The 21,224-nt window shown below is 45.1% G+C and overlaps 1 protein-coding gene across 1 annotated transcript; it reads left to right on the top strand.

Annotated features, from left to right (window-relative positions):
- The first annotated feature begins 8,853 nt into the window (after positions 1 to 8,853).
- Positions 8,854 to 11,317, top strand: LOC149337888 (uncharacterized). Its single transcript, XM_089554538.1, has 3 exons — positions 8,854 to 9,079; positions 9,261 to 9,432; positions 10,851 to 11,317. Exons 1-3 carry the CDS (start codon positions 8,933 to 8,935, stop codon positions 11,315 to 11,317), a joined length of 786 nt encoding a protein of 261 aa, XP_089410664.1. The 5' UTR covers positions 8,854 to 8,932.
- The last annotated feature ends 9,907 nt before the right edge of the window (positions 11,318 to 21,224 follow it).

Here is a 21,224-nt window from a genome sequence, read left to right as displayed (position 1 = left end):
TGACAGTGAACATGCACAACAAACAAGACAGTGTGTTAATGATAATGCAACACGCTGCAACCTCAAACAACATTAACTAGGTACCTTGCAATGTGCTGCCAAGTTTCATGACATTTTGAATTTTGTAAAACGCAATAGCAAGTTGGCCACAATCATAAATGGAGATCAGTGAAAAAGTGGATGAGTGAAACTGCTATGAGGAAGATGTGCAACAGACTGGGCAAAGGGTATTTTGTCTATGTCGAAAAGATCAGCATCATCATTTTTGCATTTTTCACAAAGCTGTATTCGTGTCTCACATGCTGCATACATATCGTAAAACTGTGCTCAGAATGACATCGCTTTGAACCAGTTTTGACCACTGGTTTGTAGAAAAAGAGAGGAACAGAGCTGTAGCAATCACTTCATAAAAAGACCTCAAATATGGTAAATATACATACCGCAGTCTTTTGGATGTATAAGACGACTTGCTTGTACACTGAAACTTGCTTCAAGAAGTATTATGTTGCAGTTCACCGATGAAAAAAGCTCAAAAGCTGAAGAAGTTTAAATTTTTGTTTCCCTGCAAAAGTGGGCCGTGTCGAACTGTACGCCCGTGCTTGTAAAAACATAACACCAAGGAGGCCTAAAAGTTAAAAATATGCTGAATGGTTTGTTTCATAGCTCGGTAGTATCCAGCATGCAAAAATATGGTGCACAGGGGCGGCATTTTCCCATTTGACAGCATTTGAAGCAAGTGGGATACAAGTGTCTTACTCAAGAATATTTTCATGCTGTTCCCTCATGGTACTGAAAATGACTAATCACTTTCATGAAGATTAGGCATCTTCACTAAGAATGTGCTCTCTTGTTCCACAAGCACACAAGGTGAAACAACGCTTTCTTCGCAAAGCATGCAGAGAGCGATGCCAAATGGAGGGTGCTCGATTCTGAACAAAAAGGGCAGCTCAAACACTTCAGTAATCAATTCTTGACACAACAGCAAGATTTTGCTGTCAGCAGCAAACACCTTGAGAATTTTAACAAGTTTGCCGTTACTTGCTTCCAGGTAGCATGAACATGTTCTTTTTGCTTGTTGATAATGGGCGCTGTGTACAGTGAACCCCTTGACACGAGCTCTAAGGTACTCACTTACGCATGCCTCGGAACCAATGTTTTGCCTCAACAGTATTTGGATGGGTTCTTCATAGACACAAGGTGGCAAAGCTGCACCTAAGACACTAGATTTGTGCTGTTTAGAAATTTTACCTGAAATTAGCTCCTGCTGCTTTTTCAAATATGGAGGAAGAGGTACCAGACGTTTCAAAGAATTTAGAACTCCATTCATAATGAATCTTTCTGATATTTGCCGAGGAACCCCTTTCGCAGCAGACACAAGCTTCAAGATGTCCCCGTTGCCCCCTTCAAATGGGAAGGCTGACGTGGCCCACAGTGGACCTGTCATCCTAACAGATTTCGCCAGATGTAGAAGTTGATGAACATTGAATGTTTGCGCACTTTCATCATAAAATATTTTCACTTCCTCCACAAACTGTTTCAGCAACCTTTCTGCAATAAAAGTGTCACTGCGTTCAACACTTTCTCTCAGCAGCATAAAAATGCCTTCTACCAGCAATGAAAAATGCCTAATATATCTATCTGGCAGAATGTTTTGAAGGCATGGCACACTGTAGTATAGCAACCAATACTTCCATTCTGTGGCTTTCCAGAATGCCCTCTCTGAAATTGGCCTTGGCAGTCTCGAGAAGCTTATTGGTGGCCGTGCTTTCAATATACGCTGATTTAGCTCGGCAATTCTATTTCCTACATACCAAGGCTTCCCAGTTGCAGACAGCCAAAGCTCTGTCATTTGTGCAGTCACACCCTCCAGGACACAATGCATATAATCGGGAGGGAAGCCCCAGACCAAGTCCAATGTTCCTAGCTTCGTAACTGGAGATGGCCCCTTCACTCCATCGACAGAGCACTTTCTTGTAACTGCAAGGGACATGGCTGACAGCACAGTGTCGTGGGACCTTTCAACCATGGCACCGCCTTCAAACGTGTACTTTACTGTGCCTACAACAAAAACACAACAAATCATTAAAATCAAAACTCACTTCATGCCGCACAGATCAAAGCAGTAGTAAAGAACAAATGAAAATAATTAAAAACATGAATATAACACCGGCAAAGTATAAAACATCCAACTAGCCAAGTAGGCTGTTATTCCTTACTTTTACCGCTGGCAACCAATCTGCCATGTAAAACATATGCTGTATATCTGTGTCCTTCATAAGACTGAATGAAAGCAGGAGTCTCACCGTCAACTAAAGTTCCCTTGTTAAGACACCAAGTGCAGCCGTAGTACCCGTTGTACTGCTTTGCATTGAGCAAAGCAGCTCTGGCCGGTGAGTCGACACAGCAGCACACAATTCTGACTGCAGACTCCACAACTTGATCAGCAAAGGTCCACATCAGGCTGCCAACCTCTTGGAACTTGTCCACAAAGGTTTTCATGAAGAGATGTGCAGGTGGATGCTCCTTGCCGAACCACACTGCTCCAACCAAAATATTCTTCCACCGCAGAGGAACGGGAAGCTCATTGAGGGCAACTTGTATTGGCCACACAGAACCTTTGCTTGACTTAAATACCGGTGCACCATCAGTATTCATCGTCAAAGTTAGGTCACTCCACTTCATTTTGTGGTCGCTGCGAACTTTCTTGTAGAGCAGGCCATCTGTGATATCGGTGAAAGCCTCTGGGCATGATGAAGCAAGCTGAAGCAGGTTGCTTCCAACTATTTTGCCCATGCGTTTCAGGAGCTGTTGGAGTTGTCGCTTCAAGTTAAGAGTGATGAAAAAGCTCCCCTTCTTCAAAACCTCTCCTAGGCTTGCAACTTCTGAACAAATTCGGCAACGCCAGTGGCTGGTACCATTGCCATCAATTAAGAACTGGCAAGTCGGGCAGAAGGCATGAATGCTCACCATTTTTGACTGCTGAAGCCTCCACAGTTTTCGAAAACCATATTTGATTGAAGGAAAAACCTCTTCAGCAAAGAGGGCGTTCAGAAGCTTGAGCAAGCTGTCAACTTGTGTCCATGGTAGCTTAGCTGCCACAACAAATGATAATATCAGGAGCATGGCTTGCAGTCGAGTTGTGGACTGGCCAGGAAGAGTCGTCTTTGAGTTGGCTGCGATGAAATCAGAAAGATCATCATCTGGGTCGTCAGCTTCCGCATACACATCAGGGTCTCCCTGCTCAGCATTCTGGTTAAAAGAGGCAGCACTTCCTGCTTGTTCAGAGAGCTGAGGTAGTGGCAGCAGACATTCTTCACTCTCAGTTTGTTCGTCTGTAACCTCAGCGTCCCCTCTTGGTACCTCATTTACTGTAGCTAACTGCAAAGAATAAACAAAAGAGGAATGTATTAGCTACATCAGACAGTGACGAAAGCCCGAGTGGCATGCTTTGAGAAATCTGGCCGATTAGTGGGTCAGCATCTTATCATGGCATGATGTGAGCCCAATTAATGCTGAATTGCTGCTCCATCCTCACACCGCTTGTTCTTTACCCAGATTGAGCATTTGAGACTATTCCAGCTGACGAAATGGGAATGGATGTGAGAGGGCAGCAGTTGTAATTGCGTCCACTGCACACAACTCTGCCATTCGCTGTGATAAGATGCTGACCAAGTGACCGGCTCCAGCTCTCACAGTGCTATAAAGTGAGCTTCACACACTTGCATGAGAAGATTTGTCTGAACCGGTGTTCTGCTGGACAAAGAGAGAGACCTGAGAGATCCGCTATGTTGAGGGCTCAGTGTTTTTACTTTTGTCATTCTTACTGCTATGCACAGGAATTTTCCATAAAAATTACTACGGGCTTTAAAATGTATCAGTGCAATCCGTGCTGCTCACAGATGATGTCAGAGCAGAATTGCATGCATACTTCCCGGCATTTGTTGCATACTTAACCAAGTGTTGTCAGTAATCAGAGCTTTATTTCCTCGGATGTCTTTTATGCCATCGCCTAGTATGGTGAGAAATGACAGGTGGTGGCTAATGTACGACACGTAAACTCATGTTTGCCACATCTACATATAGTATGCCGATGTAGTCGACACCTCTCACACATTTATAGTGTTCAGTTGGAGTTCGTGTTTGACTGCATTTATGTTGATGAACTCTTCTATACGCAGCATTTTTCATTGGCGCCTGTGCTCAAGTCCCCATATGATGGCGGCTACATCCAATTTGGCTGCTATTTGGCTGTATTTCAGCCTGGCTATGTTACAAAAGGCCCTCACAACGCAATATTTCGATCCACATTTCACCTCACCAGTCTCCTTCTGCTTCTGTTTCTTGTTTCTCTTAATTCGATGCTGCGGAGTGCTTTTTTTCCTGATCATTGTACACCCGCGCTGCCTTGCTCTTCTGCCACAATCTTTGATGCGACAAACTTTTTTGCCATGGTTTCATTCATCACATTCATCATTTCCGTTTCCTAGCCCTGTTTCTCATTTCTGCATGCTGCGTTCTGCTATCAGCCGTCTGCATCCATCACAGACAATATTTTGGACGTTGATAGGCCATGTAAGCAATGTAAGCTCCGCCTTTTCAGGAACTCTCTTTAGATGCTTACCGCGCAGGTAAGAGCATGACCACTGCCTGCGGTGGGTGTAAGGACGCTAGGTTCTCGCGATTCCGCAAAAGAAAAAAATCTGACTTTAGCTTTCTCCCCCCCCCCCTTTCACAAAGAAAAAAAAGTGTGTGTGGTGGGGGGGGGGGGGGCAAGTTGAAATACAGAATAAACGAATAGGTCCAAGTTATTCAAAAGGCAACGCTTCAAAGGAGCGCGGCACAGTCTAGCGAAGCAAATCTCCATTACGGTAATGCACGCACAACGCACAGCAGCAGCCGCGCCGTCATGATCCGTGCCGCCGGTGCTCGGCGTTTCGAGCTGTCCAGCTCCAGCACCCGTTTGCCCTTCTTTGCTGTCCCTACTTCACTCAACTTCTGCAGTGCCTTTTATTTCGCAGCGACCCGTACCTCTTTTCCGCATCCACACCCACAAATATGCACTTGCTCGCCCCGCGTTTTGCTTCAAAAATTCACTGAAAAGCGGGCTTCTCCTCACGGCTCGCAAGCCTAATGGCAAAGGTCGCTTTTGCAACATTGCACAGCTCGGAAAAAAAAAAACACTTGCGGATTCTTTATGAGTTCATGGAATGTAAAACTTTTCGCCGCAGAAAGTGAATGGGCCCTAGCATATGACATAAACAAGTCGGTGAATTACCTGCGGTGCTTGAGACGTTGCAGCGGATTCCTTTTGCAGCCGGCTCCATGTCGTCTGCCGCGGAATTTTCAGTGATAGCGCATTTGGCTCCAAATAGGCGCGGTAGCGTTTTTTGGGAGGCATGTTGGAGCACCTCCTTTGCACGCTTGTAACAGGCTTGTACAAGTAGATGAGGCGTTGGCTTGTATGAGGTGCAAGAACGACACTGAAGACAGATGGAACGTACAACCAAGGAGGCGACTACAGACTGCGCGGGAAATTCCGCGCGCCCGCCTCTCCTTTCCTTTTTTTTTATAGCATCAATGCGTGCCCGCCTCTCCCAGCAAGGCAAACGCTACAATCTAGCCAAAAAGAAAGTGGCGCTTACAAAGTTAACTACTACATTTGCAACATTTACAGATAACTCAACTGTTTCAGAGCAACGCGCTAAAGCAGTCTCATCAGCATGCAATTTTTTGTTTGACAAGACTGCAGCGCCACACACACCATTACGTTGTCAAAACATCATGTAGATAGTTTAATTGTTCCAACCGTTCCAACATCCTTTTTGTTCTATACTGCGCGACATTGGTGACTTAATTGCTCCCGAGTGTGCATCAGTGCAATGGTGTTTTACATTTACGTGAAGTTTCTGCTTGACAACGTGAAAAAAGTCACTTCATCGGTTCTTGTGAAAAATTTCCACCCAAAGAGCACGGAAGATTTTGCGGCGGGAAATATCTATCAGGTCTATTGGGAGGGGGACGACAAAACAAAGGGCGGATACTACGACGCGGAAATCCTACAGATGACAGGTAAGAACACTTTTATTACTGTCTGAGTACTTTTGTAATTTCTACTTTGTGGCAGCTGTAGCTACCCGTGTATTTCCAGTGCCTTTAATGTACAGGGCGTTGATTGATATTGAAACTTCATTCAGCCTCTATGTATGTACCGCCGTGAGCACGCTTAACACAGACGCTCGAGCGATTGTCTTTCACTGACGTTAGTGCCGCTGGGCGTCGGCCGCTGCGTCTGGGACAAAATTAAAGTGGAAGCAGGGCACGAGCTGTCTCCAACGTCCGCAAACATACCGTGCAGTATGGCCTTGGACTCTGCGCCCAGCGCTCAGAGGCTGTAATATCAGTGCAGGACGCGCAAGCGAACGTTCCTCCAAGCAACCACAGATATCCGTCGGACGTACGAGCTAGATCCGAACGTCCTTTGCCGAGATCGGACGTCCATCGGACGTACGAGCACAATCCGATTTCGGATATCCGTATTCATACATCCGCCGGACGTACAGACAGTATCCGCTTTTGTCTATCCGCATTAGAGACAAGGTGTACGTCCGAGGGGTGTACGGTGGAGTATATTCTCCGGATATGAGTATAGAGTTTTTTTATAATTGTTCACACAGAAAAGTCGCGCCGTTCGAGTATGTAGAGTTCGCTTTTTTAACCTAGAAAATTTTATTCGCGAAGGAAATTTTGTCAGTTTTATTGGCTAGTGTGCGAGAAATTGCGTTAATATCTGCATATCTGCTTTGGAGAAATTATTTCCATGAGCTACACGGTTTGACTTGAGGACTTTTGTAAATTCGCGCAATTCCCTAGTCATATACTTGCAGTGCAAGGGCCACTGCTGAACTAAATTTATTTAAGGGTAGGAGCGAGTGCTACACAAATTTACAGTAAATCAATTACTAATTTACATCTAGCAAACATATAAAAATCAGTAGCGACATCGTGTCCGCCGTGGTAGCCACCCTAGCCGTGGTAAAACGCGATTGAAACCACTTGTAAATTCAAAACTCCCGTTTAACTCCGCTATCATCATCATAAATGCAGCTTGTAGTCAGCCCAATCCAATCCATCAGCCACAGAGTGCAGCGGCGTAATGGCGGCGTTGCTGGTTTGGTGCGAAGTGTGGTGCCCCTTTTGAGCTCTGTTGTTACTAGAATGTGTGGCTTTTTTTAGTCTGCGGACGAAAGTGGTGTGTAACTTGAACAATTCGAAGGATGCGGCAAGTGCCTGAAGCCCTCCTGGAACGCTGGAATATCGTACTACACCGACTTCGGATGAAAGAAGGCCTAGTGTGATTGCCTACGGCATGCCCTACGGAGGTAAGTGCAGTACACTGCTTGGGAATTACTTTTATGACAGTGGAGCAGGATCTGTAACATTCTCTCGCGGGAGAGTTGGAGTTATGTTATGGCTATACTGTGGTGTGGGCTACGGATGGGTTGAGACTTGTTGAGAATGGGTTGAGAATACCAATAACAAAGTTGCCAAGCATTTTTGAATTTATCATGGTCTACTGAGATTTGGCGTGGACATGATTACTAACCTTTTTCTTTTCATTTTTTGCAGAAAGCTGTTCGCTTCTGCTTCATCATGGAAGTAGGAAGATGGATGTGCGCTCGAAGTTTTACGTCTTATTGAGGAGTTACACACTTCACATTAACTCAGTCCTGTGCTGATGTACAGTCACAATAAAATATTCTCGCTGTACTTTCAGTTGCTTTTTCATTTTATTGCCCCGCGGACACGAAGAAAGTATGCATGTGCCATATATGCAAACATCCGAGAAAGATCCGGGAACGGACGTCCGAAATCGATGTCCGTCCGGAACATCCGAAACGGACGGCCAACGGCCGGCCGATGGATAGCTGTGGTTGCTTTGTTAAGCGTGCTGACGGCGGTACAGCACTCGAATTTGCTTGTCAGGGCTATAGGAATGTGTTCTTGAGCTTTTCTGCCTTTCGTAACGCGCACCGCTGTTGTGCAGTTCTCACGTTCAACTTGCAGGTTTGCGAATTCCGTCCTGTTTGCAGCATGTTGCATGTTGATGGATGTAACGAAATTAATCTGGCAGTGTCCGGTAGATGGTAGAGTCGCCCAGCTGAAATTACCCCGGCACCTCCATCAACTGGGCCTCGTGAATACGTTTTTTTTTCTCACTGGCGCCCCTCCAGGCATTCTTCAGTTGTAGTAATGAACTGTCTTATGTACAAGTGATGAGTGGCTGGTCTTCCCAGGGTGAACCCGTTGCTTTTTTTTTTTCTGGGGGGGGGGGGGGGGGGGGTGTATCACTTGGGACTAGTTCGGAAGCATAAAATGTATACTTCACTGCTCTTGGTTATAGCTCAGTTGATGACCATGTCCTAGCTACGTGTATTGAATATTAAACTGTGAAGACCTCTGTAGCCGAGAAAGCTGCCAAATGTGACAGAGGTTCTCACGCCACACTAGGTAGGAAGTGTCGATTCTGCATTGTTTTTTGAAAACTTGACATGAATGCGAAATTCTAGAGGCCCCCGTGTACTGTGCGGTCAGTGCACATTAAAGAACCCTAGGAGGTCGAAATTTCTGAAGCCGTTCACTGCGGTATCCCTCATAGCCTGAGTTCCTTTGGGACGTTGAACCCCCATAAACAAAAAAGCCTGGGGCTGCAGTTTCATATAGCAATGTTTGTTACTGCTGCTGAACAGTGGCGAAAATGATTCATTCTTAAAAAAAGGACAGACTACTCAATTGAGCAGCCAGTCTCTGATGAGTGTTGGGGGAATTCTGGCTGATGGCCAGATATGCACTGTCAATTAAATAATTTAGAATAGAAGCTGCTGCAAAAGGCTTGGTGCAGGAAACATTATCTTGCATTTTATCTTTACAATCAATGTATGGAAAATTGTGCGAACATACTCCTAAAAGAGATTTCTTCCCAGAATCCAAAGAAGAAATGGACCAACATATTTCTGGTCAACGACATCGTGGCGCAGTCGCGCGCCCCGCAAAACGCCCAAGAGACCTGGCACGTGATAAAGTATGTATGCGCAATTGAAACCCGAACCTTGTAATGAAATGTGATGTTTAATAGGTTTTCAGTAACGTTGTGTCACATGCAAGCATTTCTGCAGTTTGCGTCCAAAGAAATTTAATTTTCTGTATAATGTTAAAGACAATATGGGTGAATATGTGTTTTGACACTGTGTTAACTACTGCAGGTTCGAAACATCAAAAAGTTGCGGATGCTCGCGCAGCAGGCCGCAACGGACGACCTTAGCACGGAGACAGCAGCAGAGAAAGAGGTGCAGAAGCTGAGAAAAGAAAATGAGGAGCTGCGCCAGCTGAACATCAAGCTGCAGCACCAGCTCTTGCGCTTCCTCTCAGCTGATGGTACACTCCTTATAAGGAGTTTTTTTTCCTGTATTTCCTGCTGGTCAAGCTTATTGATTAAATGTTTTCAGGTCACATAACCTGGAAAAATTTTTGGGTGGTTTAAGAAGGAAGTGTGTGTGTGTTGGGGTGGGAGGGGGGGAATAGCTTACGGCGCATATTGAAATCTGCGGACTGAAGAGCAACTTGCTCTCACTTTGAAGGATTTAACCTAGCCATGACTGCCGACAAATCTTTTTGTGTTACTCTTTTACTCTCTTCCCTTGCTTTAAAACACCATACCAATAATTGTTGTACCTGCTTCGGTGGCTGAGTGGTCAGGGCACTTGGCTGCTTAGCCAGGACACCTGTGTTCAATCCTGGCCGTGGTGGCGGCGTTTCGAAGGAGGCAGAACACAAAAAGGGTCCGTGTACTCTGCAACGTCTGCCCATTAAAAACCCCTTGTGGTCAAAGTTATTCCGAAGCCCTCCACTGCGGTGTCCCTCATAGCCTGTGTGTCGCTTCGGGACATGGATTAATTGTAAATTGTGGCTAAGCCATAAATCACAATTTTTTATTTGTTCACAAAGTCAACACGCTAGTAGTTCACTCAGTCATGTTGGCTTGTTGAATAAGACCAAGCTTTCCATTAATGTCAGATTTAAAATTCATTACTTCAGGTGTTAGAAAAAAAAATAATAAATACCTGACAAAGCCATATCTAAACATGCAGTTTCTTGTGGGACACGAACTGATAGATTTTTTGGCACAGCAGTGAGCCATGCCGCAAAAAATCCCAAGCTATGGGAAGGAATAACGGGGGATAAGGTTGTAGTGGAGCTTATTTTGGAGGCACTTTTCGCACAGATGCATGGCTGATTATGTTGGAATCAGTGTAACATCTACCACAAAACTGCGTCTAAACTTGAGTCGGGCATGAATCTGCAGTCGAATTGTCAACCAGCACATGCATGAGCGTGTATAAGGGCTGTTTGTGGAGTGCGAGGCGTTTACCATGGGAACAGGCACACAATATTATAAATATACGGGACATGTGCCTCGCGGCCCGCTCCTAACAAAGACTCAAGACTCGTCCTCTGTGGCTTCAACATTTCTCTTTGAAGCACTGAGGCGACCAACTTGCAATGCATTCTTGCAAAGAGCAGTAAACACAGGAGAGGACGCTGCAGCCAGGCAAGGGTTGTACTGCTCCACTCCGCACCGCTGAGGAGCGTTCTTTCAGTGTTGTAGTTTAGAGGCCTTGCACTGGATAAAGCGTGAGTGCTCCACATTGTACTCTTGAGGGTAGCTTAAGTATTGTCTGTTTTCTGCCTCAATATATAAAAAAATTAAGCTGTGCTCAAATTTCGCATTACAAAAAACCATGATCGTTGGTGAAGTTATTTTCATTGGCCTACATCTGTGCCACCCTTTGCAGCACTGCCTGCTGCGTCTGCACCTTCCGCGGCCGTGGCGGCTGCATCTGCTAGTGCTGCTTTTGCCTCTGCTGCACCTGCCCATGCTGCATTTGCCTCTGCTGCATCTGCACCTGCGGCGTCTGCTTCTGTTCCACCTGCGACATTGGCACCTGCGGCATCGGCACCTGCGGCACCGGCACCTGCGGCATCAGCAGCTTCGTCGCTGATGGCTGCTACATTGGCAGCTGCTACCTGGGCGCCTGCAAAAGATGCCCCTTTGGCTGAGGTGTTCCCAGCTCCCTCCTCTCCACCTGCAGCCACCTCTGAGCCCCCACCGAGCCCCATTCCTGAAGCCCTGGTTCATGTGGAGTTCACAGAGGGTGGTTTGGGCAGCCAGGAGGAAGGCCCCACCAGGGAAGGCACACAAGTGTGCACAGTAGCAGAGGATGGGAGGGTATGGTTAAAGATACAGCTTAATAATACTTAATATTAGTAGTAACGTTACCACTTAGTTGTTTCACATAATAGCGAAGGCGAGACAATGAAACTCTTGTGTCTTGTGCCACAGGCACTGGCAAGGTGGCAGAAGCAGAGTACATTCACAAGCAACAAACTTGCCGGGCAATTACTATTCAGGCAGCTTCATTCCTTCAGTGACAGCCATAACATTAAAGGTCCCCTGACCATGTTCAGAGATTACAAACAAACAAGTACTCTGGATAAATTGGGTCGCTAGTGGCAACATCTGTACATCGTTTTTTGGTGTTTTCTAGCTGATAAAAGCTCACATTTTGAATGAGAGTGGTCTCTGAGAATATAACGGGATGCATGCCAACTCAAATTTATATTGTGTGTTCCTCTAAATGATAGTGTAGGAATGCAACAAAAAACACACCTGTATTTCCATCTTTTCATGGCTTGCAGTGTATGTGTGCGTGCTTTGATAATACTGCACTTTTCAGTTGCTGGAACCAAAACAGAAGGCGGCGAAATTTCTTGATTGTGATAGCTATATCTCCAATATTAATTGGTCAATACAGAAAATTTTTGTGGGAGGGCATTCTTTGAAACAGGCCGGAAACCATTGAAGTCAAACAAAAATCCAACCAGATGGTGGTCAGGTGCACTCGGGTGCGACGAGAGCAGTGTGGAATGAAGCACAACTCTTGGTTTGGAATATTCGAGCTTAACAATAGACTTGCATGGGACCTTGGTATTGATTTAGGCAAGATGTGTGGTATATAGCTGGTTGTCTGCGAGTGTGAAAGCTTCGACAGCTAGTAAGAGGACACATTCTGAAAATATTTGGGGCTGTGAATTCCTTATGTTTGTTATTGGAAATCCGTGGGGGGGGCATTTGTGTTGCAGTGGACGTAACATGGCCAATTTTGATTACTGTAATTTCTTGGAAGTGCCTACCTTTTTCTTGTTTTGTTGTTTTATTACTTGGCCAGGGGCCGCAATATTGTCATGAGCTGAGGGCAGATAGGAAAGTGACGTAACTTTTTTTTGTGCTGCATTAACTGCTATATTCCAACCTACACTGAACACAGATTGCCTTGAAGCAGCTGTTTTTATGGGCTGTATGGCTGTGTGTGTTTTTTCACATTATGAAGTGGTGTTGAAAGTAGTTTGTTTTGATTTCATGCAGGTTCACCTGGCCAATGGGGTCTATTTGGCCAAAGGGGTGTACGACCAATTGTTGACAGTGCCCAAGGACTCACACTTCGTGAAGCGAGCCGCGACTGCCATTTGGTCGACGGAAGGGCTCGCCAAGCGGAGTGTGACGGGCACACTGTCCAACCGCTTCGTCGCCCAAGGCGGAGAGAAGCCGCCTCAACAGCCCCTCACCCCCCACAAAGTTGATGCACTGAAAGGTGAATGCGGTCATCTTGCTCTCTGTTCTGTGATTTAACTGCAGTTTAACTCTCAGATTTATTAGTTCTGTGATTTAACTGCAGTTTAACTCTCAAATTTATTAGTTCTGTGATTTAACTGCAGTTTAACTCTCAAATTTATTAGTAAGCAGACTAAAGTTTTCACTCAATGTGCTCTGTGTCCGCAAAAATTGATTGCTGTTAGTGTTACACATTCTGTGTGATTGATATTGTGCTTCCACCTTCAGTCATGAAATTAAATATTTAAGTGTTTTTAAAAGAAAATAATGCCTGAAAGGTTTATTGTTCACAGTGGGAAAGCAATTGAGGAATTTTGATAGCAGATAATTTGACAGCTAGTGGAAGAAAGGACCATATGTTGTGGCATCATCACAACATCCCGACTGGATTGTGAGAAAACTGCCCATCATGGCAGGTAGCAGTGAAATTAATGATTGGTTGTGAGAGGTGGCTCTTAAATAAAGAAAACTGTGAGCCGCAGAGCTTAAATGCCCCCTCAAATTTTTTTGTTTGTTTACAGCTGCATTCTAATGTACCGCAGCTAAATTAACTAGAGCGGAGATCCAAATGTGCGGCATTCTAACACTCATGGTGCATTTTCTTTTCTACGCAGTGTTTTTCACGCACTACGCATCACGAAAAGGCTACGGAGAGGAGGACGTCGCCAAAGCCTCGAAAAACATTCGAATGTGGTTGTCCCAAAAAGCCTGTGAGCTGCGGCGACAGAGGCCCCCGAAATAAACATCTTGCGTAAGCATAGAAAATTGCATGTTTCTTTATCCAAGAAGTGGCATAGGATTTTTTCCTATGCAACTTTCTCCATATAATGCACCATTACGTCTCACCATACATACCGAATGCAGCAGGGCACATGCCAGGCTCGTGATACGAGCCTGTATGCCTGCATGCATGGAAACGTCGTCTGGTGTCACGGCCTGGTGGATTTTTATGCCCATAAACATCAGCCCGGAAACACCAGCCCGGAGACACCAAACCGTATTTTCTGGTGTTAACACACCAGGCACAACCTCGTGGGTTTCTCGGCCCCAGAAACACCAGCCCGGAAACACCAGCCCGGAAACACTAGCCCGGGAACACCAGCCCGGGAACACCAGCCCGGAAACACCAGCCCGGAAACACCAGCCCGGAAACACCAGCCCGGAAACACCAGAACCGTGTCTGAATTTCCACTCTGGTGTTAACACCACATACGGCCTGGTGGAATTTTCGATTGGGATGTAGGTTGAGATTTTCAATCTTAGCCCAGAATTTTCGTGGTCTCATGTGTTTATGTTCAATGGACGATGGAGAAAGTGCACAACATTCGATATTTCACTGCTTCAATTTTGCCGGCACGCTCTTTTCCCCACAGAACGTAGGCAATGGTATAGACGTCCGAACTTCTAATTTAATTTTCAAGCTTGGCTCTTACCAATTCTTGTAGCGATGACTGTAGCACAGGGAGAGAAGATCGGAAAAGCGGTAACACTGAGTGGAGCATCCTCAGTGAAATAATGAATATTGTCACGGAACCAGGAAGGACCAAAAAGGAACGGCTGAACGTCAGCTGCTCAACCGTTTACATCAGCTGCGTCGCTGCGAGGACACGCGCGCTCCAGAACAACGGAAAGACGAAGAATGCATTGTGACAACGGCCCCCGTCCAAAATAAGCATCGTCCCGATGCTTTTAAAGATGCGCCTTAAAACAAACTGGCAGGGAAGCGAGTAGTTCTGCGCACAAAAAAGAGAAGCCGAACTCTACCGGTCGTAATAAGGTTTGAGGCGGACCACGCGAAGCACCTCCGGGAGCACGGATCGTCGGGACTTTTGAAAGCCATTAGGGACGACCTCGTCGTTTGAGTCCCCACTGGTCTTATCACTCGGTAAAATCCAAAAATATCGGCAGAATAGGTTTCCGTTGAGCCCTCCCCGGCGAATAAGAAACCGGACCATCACACAGTCTCCAGCTGTGTACCGAGCATCACGACGTCGGACGTTATAGCGTAGAGCTTCCCGGCATTGTTTATGCTGAATCCGCACCCTGGCCAGCAGAGGGGCCTCTTCGGCGAGCTGAAGAAAGGTGGGAACATCAGAAGAAAGGTCGGACAATGAGAGTGCTTAGAACCAAGCTCGCTTCGTTGGAAGTTGAGCTAGAAACATGCCTGCGCGAGCTCTGTTACGAGCAACGTGCAAAGCATCGCAATCAACGGTAGCATTGTAGAGCTTCTTCTGCCGGTAGTATCAGGTAAGTCTAGTCGTGGATGAAGAATTTACTACGACGACCGAGAATCAACTCGAAACACAGTGTAGCACTCGAAAAAGTACGTCAAATACACGAAAGTGACGAAGAACGCTGATAATTCAAGCATTTGGGAGATTAGACCCCCTTTATCCCGACTGGGACCACTTGCAGCTGGTTCAGCATCACACCGCTGCAGCTTGTAGTAGGGACGCAGTGTTGTCTCGAACAATCTCTGGAGGAGTTGATCGTAAGCTCTGGCGAAGCGATAGCTCTCACTCAAGGGAGTCGAAGCAAAAGCGAGGTTTAATGGTTCAATAAAACTTTTTCCTGGCCGAGTTGGTTCATTTTGCCTGAGGGGATGTTTTGTAGCGCGACAAAAACAGACAAGGGACCTGTCGTGAAGACAAGCGGGACAAGCGCTAACTCTCAACTTGTTTATTCAAGATTCGATCGCACACATTTGTACATTTCTCTTCTCCTTCAAGAACATATCACAAGAACACTCATGCGAATGACTCGCAAAAAATTCACACGCTTGCATCAGATCAGGCTATCTAAAAAGTTATCCTCGTTAGAGTAAATCTTCACCGAAGGGGTGCTGACGCAGTCCGGCCCTTTCTTTTTGTTATGGAACGCCTCTCAGTTCTCGCGTTAGGGCATCTTTGCTTCGGCCAATGACCTCTGTCTTGTTTAAAATTGGTGAGCATTTGCATGATTTGCAGTGAACTACCATATTTGTTCCGCTCCCATTGTCAAGGCATTTTTCATGCTCGCGCAGGCGCTTGTTCAAGCATCGTCCGGACTGGCCAATATAGACTTTACCACATGAAAGCGGAATCTGATAGACAATTCCCACCTTGCAGCCAACATATCGGTGTTCATGCCTCGTTTCGCATTCCTTTTTGGCTTTTTCCTCATTCACCTTTAGACAAAGGCTTTTTAGCTTGCAGGGCGCAGAAAAAACCACAGGAGTTTTGTATTTATTTGCCACTTTTTTCAAGTTGTGGGCCACGCGATGCGAATACGGAATGACCTGTGGCTTTATGTTGTTTTCTCTCTCTCTCTTGTTACCTTCTTAATCTTTTGCAGCAATATTTCTGCAACCATAACCAACTGAGAGAAGGGAAAACCTGCTGATAGCAGCCTAGATACTTGCACATCAAAACTTTCCTGGACAGCATGAATACACAACTTTTTGATGGCTTCTTCAATGCACATGGTTGCAACGGCTCTTTTTACTGTCTTGGACTGGGCTGAGTCGAACGGCATTATTTCTTTGTGGGCACAAGGCTTATAGCCCCAGCAAGCATGGTCGTCATACACAGAAATATGAAGATCTAAAAACTGCAACTTGTTGTCTTCGGCAGCCTCATGAGTAAAGTTCAGCCCCCTTCCACAGTTTCTAAAAGTAGATGAAATTTCCACCACAGTCTCGTGGTAGGTCACAGTTTCTAGTTTTTCTAAAAACTCTAAAAAATCGTCAACGTACCTGAAAACTTTAATTACTTTTTCTTGTCTAAGACTTCGTCTAAAACGCGGTCAATGGAAGCGAGGAATATTTTACACAAGACGGGCGCCACACATGACCCAATACATATGCCATTCTTTTGCTCAAACGCCCTACCTTCAAAATTAACAACCGCTGCACCCAGATAAAATTCCAGAAGTAACATGAAGCTTTAAACAGTTATGCCAGCTGAATTCTGAAAAGCTATCACGCCATTCTCTTCAATGCACTTAAGAACAGAGGTAAACAATTCATCGTGGGGAATAGAATAATAAAGATCTTCAACGTCTATGGAGAACATGCTACCAATTGAACGGTTGTCTTGTAGAAAACTTGCAATGACATGTGAATTCCTGGTCTCAAAAGGACCTTTGACACAGAGTGCGTTCAAGTTTCTTAGGAGGTACCGGCTCAGCATTTGCTGCCAAGTGTATCGTTTACTCACGATACTCCTGAAAGGTATTCCCGGTTTCTGGGTCTTAGCAGCGAAAAAAATTTTAAGGCTATTCTGATTGCAATCCGCTATGCTTTTTGCAAGCTTATTCAACTCCAATTTGGTACACAGGGAAACAGCTGCAGTCTTTACCTTAGCAGGCTTTAGCTTCGCGGCAATGAAGTTCTTCTTGACAGCCCGCATGGCTTTCTCGTTGTACATCCCCGCAGTGAGGACAACGAAGCCTCCTTCCTTGTCACTCTGCAGGATTCGAAGGGCTTATTTCAAAGACAATTCCCTTCAAATTGTATGAGAAGACCACTGCAACAGAAGAGAGGCAAGGACATAAAATAAAAACACTTAAGATACCGTCATTCGTGCACTGACGTTATCATAGATTTACATTTATACATAAAAAAGCAAAAGAAAGACACATTAGTCTTAACATCACATCCTCGTTGATGACAGTACAGAATTGCCAGCAATTTCAACGAATCTTGTCAATAGTAGACTGCGAGACCACACTCTGATCTAAAGAATTCCAGTCACGCACAGCTCGCGGGAAAAACGAAAAACTGTATGTATTATTGGCACAAAAATATTCTTGGAGTGTCAATTGATGCTTATGACGGGTTTCTCTGGAAGTATTGAAAGAAATGTAGGTATCAGGATTTACTTTCATGATGTTCTGCAAGATAAGGGACAAAAATTGCAGACGTTGTAGCATCGCACAGCTGGTTAGTGTATGAAGCCCAATCTCGGTCAGCATCTGCGTGGGAGAGTCGGTATCTGTTGCAGATAAAACGCGTGGCCTTCCGCTAGACAGCTTCGAGCGTAGATATTTGATTTTGGACAGACGGAAACCATGGCACGTTCGCATATTCCAAGGTCGGGCGAATATACATCACGTAAGCCAAAAGCTTGACTTCCCTCGTAGAGTAACGCAGGGCCCGTTTTAGATACATTAACTTCCGCATCGCTTTGTTTGCCACATAGTCTATATGAGGTGACCATCCCAGATCTGATGACACCACGACGCCCAAGTACTTATACTCAGTGGCTGTTTAGAGGATCGTACTGTCACATCCGTACGAAAAACAAAGCTTAGATTTCTTTTTTGTTATAGACATTGACACTGTTTCGCTGACGTTTATGGCCATTTGCCAGTCCGTGCACCGTTGCGCTATCAAACCAAAATCCTTGTTGAGAGCAATTTGGTCTTGCCGGTTCAGAACTTCTCTATACAGGACGCAGCCATCTGCGAATAGCCTTATCATGGAATCCACCTGACTAGTTATGTCGTTTATAAACAAGAGGAACAGGATAGGCGCTAAAAGGGAGACCTGTGCTACACCCGAGAGGACTGGCATTGTTCGGGAAGTATGGGCGCCGAGCTGAACAAACTGGCGGCGATCAGATAAGTAACAGCGAATCCATGCGCACAACTGGCCCATCCGCTAAAATATATTTGAGTTTCAGAAGCAATTTTTCATGGCAGACACGGTCAAAGGCTTTTGAAAAGTCCAGGTAAATTGCGTCTTTTTGTGTTTGGTCATTAACTGCTATAGCGAAATCATGTAGAATCTCAAGAATTTGGGTGACAGTAGACAGACCTCTTCTGAAGCCATGCTGGTGAGGATGAAGAATGTTATTTCCTACGACAAACTGCGTAATAAATTTTAAAATTAGATGTTCTAAAATTTTGCAGCAAGTACACGTCCGAGAAATGGACCTCTAATTTGACTGGCAAGAAATATCTCCCGACTTGAAGATAGGCACTATTTTTGCAATTTGCCAATCAGCTGGGAGGCATTGTTCACTGATGGATTTATTGCAAATTAGGCTTAAATATTTGCTTATAGGTTCCGCATAACGTTTAAGGAAGCAATTAGGGATACCGTCTGGGCCATTACAATTTTTGTCATCTAAATCTAACAGCAGCGAGAACACTCCTGCTTCAGTTATAACTAGTGCACCTAATATATCGCCTTGCTGCATAATTTCTGGCCTGTAATCACGCATCGTTCCATTATCAGGAGTAAATACGGAATGGAAGAACACATTGAACGCTTCAGCTTGCTTTTTTCCTTCCGTCGGTGACAACGGTTCTCCGGGGTTATCTTTGTGACTAATATAGCGCCAGAATTTCTGGGGCAAATCTTTGATAAAATTGCTCAGCGTTGTACTGCAAAATCGTTGTTTGGCTGCTGCTGTTTGTTCCTTTATTTGTCTGCTTAATGCATTCAGTTTTTATGGTAATCTGGAACTAGGCGTAATTTATTAGATTTCCTTAACCTGCGTTTTATTCTGCGTCCTTATTGTGCGTTTTAAATGGATCACTTCACGTGTAATTCAAGGATTGTGTTTATTTGTAGTCGTTATTACCTGCGGTACAAATTGCCTCAAGCAGCGCATTACATGTGCTTTGAACTGTAAGCAGATTTCGTCTATGCTAGCAGAGCCCTCTGTAAAGAGTTCATGTAAATCATAGTACTAGTGGGCAAGGTAAGTCATAATAGCATCATTATCTGCTTTGTTAAATGGGTACACGCGCTTTCTAGTGCTGGGTTGGCGAATTTGATTTGTAATCGACAGCGTGCACAGAACCATATCATGGTCAGAAAAACCTTCAAGTATATCGACATTAATCCTTCCTTTTAAGAAGTAGTCACAGACGAAAATGAGATCTCAAATGAATCTTGGAGTGCAATGCACACGAGTAGGCTTGGAAACTATTTGAGTCAGGTTTAAGATAAACAGAAAACTGAGCCAGATGTTGTTTGTAAGATTCGATAGGCTCAAAGAGCTCCAGTTCACGTCCGGGAAGTTAAAGTCTCCTGCCATTATTATGGCACTTCCCACCATATGCGTGCGCACATAATCTAGAAGCTGTTCAAGATAAGATAGTTCAGCCTGGGGGGGGGGGGTCTGTACACGGCACCGACACACACATGGCTCCGGCCTGCCTGGATCTTACACCAGACCCCTTCTACACCTGGGACATCTGGCATTACTGAGTAGCTTATGCCTTGTTTCAGAAGCGAAGCAACAGCGCCGCCTCTAGATGCTCTGTCTTTTCGCACAATGGTATAGCCCGAGGGAACCAGTTCGTGGTTTTCAATGTCAGTGTGTAGCCATGTCTCAGTCAGGCAGATAATATCGGGCGCGTGGGCGATAAGGATCGCCTCTAACTGTTCAAGTTTGTTCACAAGGCTGCGCGCGCTAAGCCTGAGGACAGTTACGACCTGACCTTTTATATTACTTATAAAAGAAACTGTACTGTGCATGTACTGTGCTATCGTGGATTAGCAGATAGGCGAGAACTAGGTGTGGGATTTCTCATAAATCAGGATATAGCTGGCAACATCGAGGAGTTTTACAGTATTAACGAGAGAGTGGCAGCTATCGTAATTAGGCTTAATAAGAGGTACAAGCTGAAGGTGGTGCAGGCCTACGCGCCTACATCAAGCCATGATGACGAGATAGTTGAAAGCTTCTATGAGGTTGTGGAATCGGCAATGACCAAAGTAAAATCACAGTACACTGTACTGATGGGCGACTTTAATGCAAAGGTAGGTAAAAAGCAGGCTGGAGACAAGGCGGTAGGTGACTATGGCATAGGTTCTAGGAACAGTAGGGGAGAGTTATTAGTAGAGTTCGCAGATAGAAATAATTTACGGATTATGGATACCTTCTTCCGCAAACGAGCAAACAGGAAGTGGACGTGGAAGAGCCCCAATGGTGAGACTAAAAATGAAATAGACTTCATACTGTGTGCACACCCTGGCATTGTAGAGGATGTGGATGTCCTCGGTAAGGTCCGTTGCAGCGACCACAGAATGGTAAGGTCTCGTATTAGCTTAGATTTGAAGAGGGAACGGAGGAAACTGGTGAATCGAAAGGCTATTAGCGAGTTAGCATTAAGAGGGAAGGTAGAGGAATTCAGAATGTCGCTGCAAAACAGATTTTCCGCTTTAACTGAAGAAGACGACCGTAGTGTTGAAACAGTGAATGATAATCTTACAGCTATCGTTACAGAGTGCGCCGCAGAAGCAGGTGGTAGGATGGTTCGACAGGATACCAGCAAGCTATCTCAGGAGACTAAAGATCTGATTAAGAAACGTCAATGCATGAGGACGTCTAACTCCACAGACAAAATAGAACTAGCAGAGCTATCTAAGTTAATAAATAGGCGCAAGGTAGCCGACATAAGAAAGTTTAACATGGAGAAGATCGAGCATGCTCTAAGGAATGGAGGTAGCCTAAAATCAGTGAGGAGAAAACTGGGCATAGGTAAAAACCAGATGTATACG

This window comes from Amblyomma mixtum, chromosome 7 (assembly GCF_055824585.1).
Source record: "Amblyomma mixtum isolate Tamu chromosome 7, ASM5582458v1, whole genome shotgun sequence".
In the NCBI taxonomy this organism is placed as follows: Eukaryota; Metazoa; Arthropoda; class Arachnida; order Ixodida; family Ixodidae; genus Amblyomma; species Amblyomma mixtum.
The sequence above is the reverse complement of the archived record's forward strand: the minus strand, read 5'-3'. Positions and strand labels throughout refer to the sequence as shown.